This window comes from Macaca fascicularis, chromosome 2 (assembly GCF_037993035.2).
Source record: "Macaca fascicularis isolate 582-1 chromosome 2, T2T-MFA8v1.1".
NCBI classification, from domain to species: Eukaryota; Metazoa; Chordata; class Mammalia; order Primates; family Cercopithecidae; genus Macaca; species Macaca fascicularis.
Genome location: NC_088376.1, coordinates 81,390,631 through 81,394,931, shown reverse-complemented (window position 1 = coordinate 81,394,931; position 4,301 = coordinate 81,390,631). Strand labels below are relative to the sequence as shown.

The 4,301-nt window shown below is 43.0% G+C and overlaps 1 protein-coding gene across 1 annotated transcript; it reads left to right on the top strand.

Annotated features, from left to right (window-relative positions):
• The first annotated feature begins 1,978 nt into the window (after positions 1-1,978).
• LOC102116845 (platelet-activating factor acetylhydrolase IB subunit alpha1) lies at positions 1,979-2,785 on the top strand. The gene has a single exon (XM_005546349.5). The coding sequence runs from the start codon at positions 2,005-2,007 to the stop codon at positions 2,698-2,700; it is 696 nt and encodes a 231-aa protein (XP_005546406.3). The 5' UTR covers positions 1,979-2,004; the 3' UTR covers positions 2,701-2,785.
• The last annotated feature ends 1,516 nt before the right edge of the window (positions 2,786-4,301 follow it).

Below are 4,301 nucleotides of genomic sequence, written 5' to 3'. Positions count from 1 at the left end.
AAGAATGCAAATAGGCCTGGGAAGCAGAACATCTTGTTGATGACATTTTGTGTGAATCAGTAGTGTCTTCTCCTTGATTGGAAGGACACAGGCAGCGATACTTTGCAACTTTTGGGTGACAGCCTCTTCAACTGATGGGAAATCATCTCAACTATCGATTTTCTGTCTATGCTAGCATTTAAGCCCTGTTTTTGTGATGCCAAGTACCTTTTACTAAGTACAAAATTTGAGCCAGCGGCTGTGGCATGTGCCAATAGTCACAGCTACTCAGGAGGCTGAGGTTGGAGGATCCCTTGAGCCCGGGAGTTCAAGCCCAGCCTAGGCAACACACCAAGACTCTGCCTGTCTCTAAAAAAATAATAATAAATAAATAAAAATGGACACATTTTAGGATCTATATTAGGGATCTATTCCAAAAGTTTAGCTCTCAAAATTGGAAACAAAAGGCCCAAGCTGAAACCAAAAGCCCCTTTATGTTATCACAGTCATCCTCACCTGAAAGGAAGGCCGAACAGATCTTCAATCATGTGACGCTGATCTATTACTGCTACTGTTTCACGTATACACCACCTTGGAATTCTAAATGATTGTTCTGCAAACACTCAGCATCACCAATGTACCCAAGAAAAGAGACATAGGAATTACATTATTACGGAAAATCCCCCAATTCATTTGATTTCCAACTGGATGGGGTTCTTAGAGGCTCCCGTGTTGGAAAGATCACCATGCTCCCTCTATTATGTAAACAAGTAAAAATGGTTCTAAACTATAAAATACTTGTAGGGAGTCCAGCAAGAATTTACCTTTCCTGTGATGACTGCTTCTGTGATTTTTTTTTCAAATATAAAGTATCAAACATTTTTAAAAGAGGTTTTTGTGCATGTACTTCTCCTCTGCTCATCAGAATGTGCCAGGTTTTCCCCTTGGCTGACCCAGTCCCATGTTTTTTCATCACAAAAAGCAACTTGCTATGGAAAGTTGGCACAGTACTAGGATTTCAGTCCCTTGGGAGCAAGCTCTTACCAGTTAATAAATACATTTTATTGAGCATTTGCTTTATGCCCAGTACTGTGTTAAGTAAAACAGGGAACTCTAAGACTTACAAGTATGCAGGTGGTCATTTCATTCAAAGAACTTCTGATGTGGTAGAGAAAGATGAGTTCCACGAAAAAGGACGCAACAATCAAACATCAGTTGGACCATGTGGATCTGGATGAGTGTCTGGGGATACTTTGGAAAGAAGACGGATTTGTGCTGGCTTTTTAAAATTTGTACTTTATGTTTTGAGTATATAATATATTCACATGGTTCAAAATTCCAAGATCTTCCTTCATTTCTGTCCTTCAACTCCAACTTCTGTCCTCAAAGGCAATCAGTGTTACTGCTTTCTTGTATATTTTTAGAGATATTTTATGCATATATAAATAAATGTGAATACATATAACCTACCCCTTTAGAGTTACAAATGGTAGTTATTCTGTGTCTTTAAACATAGGAAAGAAATTAGCGACCTCTCCGAGACTTATTTTATAATGTCTTCCTATTAATGAAGACAACGACCCTATTTTCAAATACCATTGCCTTAGGAGTTAGGATTTCTACATATGAACATTGGGGGGATATAAACTTTCAGTCCATTGTAATTACTCAGTTGGGGAATTTTTTCTTTTAATCGCTTTGTTGAGTCAATATTCATTTGTTAAACTAAATTGTTTATGTTTTGCTTAAGTAGGGGATGAGAAAGAGCTTGATTGGTGCGTGTATGTGTATGTTTACAGTGTGTGCATATTGGGATGGGGTATGTGGAGAAATGGCTAGTTAAGTGGCGGGACTGTCTCAATTCAAAGTCACTGCTATTTTCCTTATACCAATGACTCTTAAAACTTTTTGATCTCAGGATCCATTTTTACCCTTAAAATATACTGAGTGCCAAGAAACAAACAAACAAATGAAACCCTTTGTTTAAATAGGTATGTTGGATCCTGCAGGAGCTGCGGCGCCAAGATGAGCCGAGAGGAGAACCCAGCCAGCAAGCCCACGCCGGTGCAGGACGTACAGGGCGACGGGCGCTGGATGTCCCTGCACCATCGGTTCGTGGCTGACAGCAAAGATAAAGAACCCGAAGTCGTCTTCATCGGGGACTCCTTGGTCCAGCTAATGCAGCAGTGCGAGATCTGGCGGGAGCTCTTTTCTCCTCTGCATGCACTTAACTTTGGCATCGGTGGTGATGGCACACAGCATGTACTGTGGCGGCTGGAGAATGGGGAGCTGGAACACATCCGGCCCAAGATTGTGGTGGTCTGGGTGGGCACCAACAACCACGGACACACAGCAGAGCAGGTGACTGGTGGCATCAAGGCCATTGTGCAACTGGTGAATGAGCGGCAGCCCCAGGCCCGGGTTGCGGTGCTGGGTCTGCTTCCGCGAGGCCAGCATCCCAACCCACTTCGGGAGAAGAACCGACGGGTGAATGAGCTGGTACGGGCAGCACTGGCTGGCCATCCTCGGGCCCACTTCCTAGATGCCGACCCTGGCTTTGTGCACTCAGATGGCACCATCAGCCACCATGACATGTATGATTACCTACATCTGAGCCGCCTGGGCTACACACCTGTTTGCCGGGCTCTGCACTCCCTGCTTCTGCGTCTGCTGGCCCAAGACCAAGGCCAAGGTGCTCCCCTGCTGGAGCCCGCACCCTAAGCATCCTGCTGCCTTCCCACAACATTAAATTCTCCTTCCTCGGTTAAATAAATAAATAAATAAATAAATAAATAAATAAATAAAATAGGTATGTTGGCCAGGTGCAGTGGCTCATACCTGTAGTCCCAGCACTTAGAGAGGCCAAGGCAAGTGGGTCACTTGAGCTCAGGGGTTCAAGACCAGCCTGGGCAACACAGTGAGACCCATCTCTAAAAAAATTAAAAACATTAGCTGGGTATGGTGTTGTGCGCCTGTAGTCTCAGCTACATGGGAAGGCTGACGTGGGAGGATAGCTTGAGCCCAAGAGGTAGAGGCTGCAATGATCATGCCACTGCACTGCAGCCTGGGTGACAGAGTGGGACCCTGTCTCAAAAAAAAAAAAAAAAAAAAAAAAAAAAAAAGGTATGTGTATCAATATCTACTACATTAGAAATTAAAACAAATTTTAAAAATATCAACTCATAATAAATCCATTACATGTTGACATAAGTAATTTCTTTTTTTTTTTTTTTTTTTTGAGACAGAGTCTCACTCTGTTGCCCAGGATGGAGTGCAGTGGCATGATCTCGGCTCACTGCAAGCTCTGCCTCCCGGGTTCATGCCATCCTTCTGCCTCAGCCTCCCGAGTAGCTGGGACTACAGGTACCCACCACCACACTCGGCTGATTTTTTTGTATTTTTAGTAGAGACTGGGTTTCACCATGTTAGCCAGGATGGTCTCTATCTCCTGATCTCATGATCAGCCCGCCTCAGCCTCCCAAAGTGCTGGGATTACAGGTGTGAGCCACTGCGCCCAGCCATAAGTAGCATTTTTTTTTAATAAAAAATAACTATTTAAAAAATTAGTGAGAGGGCCAGGCGCATGGCTCACACCTGTAATCCCAGCACTTTGGGAGGCTGAGGCGGGTGGATCACGAGGTCAGAGATCAAGACCATCCTGGCCAACATAGTGAAACCCTGTCTCTACTAAAACCACAAAAATTAGCTGGGTATGGTGGCGCATGCCTGTAGTCCCAGCTACTCTGGAGGCTAAAGCAGAATCACTTGAACCTGGGAGGCAGAGGTTGCAGTGAGCCGAGACTGTGCCACTGCACTCCAGCCTGGCGACAGAGTGAGACTCCACCTCAAAAAAAAATAATAATAATAAAAATAAAATAAAATAAAATAAAATGGATATGTGCCAAAGATGATAAGGATCATTTGTATATTTAATTAATATTTGTCCCCAAGCCTTAAAGAATGTATGAACACTAGATGTTAAAAATCTTTATTACGACACAGACTGCTCTGAAAATCAACCTACTAAATGACACTTAGAATTGCCTTAGCAATAAATGAAACAGTTCCCTGTCCACACATTTCTTGAATGGCAACACAGTTTCCACTGGATGAAAACAGTCATTAAGAGCCCTTTCAGGGCAGAACATGGTTTTCCCTCATGCCCAAGCTACTGGATTAATTTAATCGAATTAAGTAGCAGAAACCTCACTATTGTGCATAAATGATATTGCTGCTAGCCAGAATTTGGGAGTGACTGCATTGCTAGAAAAGTTCTAGCTTCATTTAATGTACAAACTATATAAAGCCTAGTTAAGAAACAA

What these genes read in the sequence shown, in the direction of transcription:
- LOC102116845 (XM_005546349.5), top strand. Translation starts at nt 2,005, where the DNA reads ATGAGCCGAGAGGAGAACCCAGCCAGCAAGCCCACGCCGGTGCAGGAC.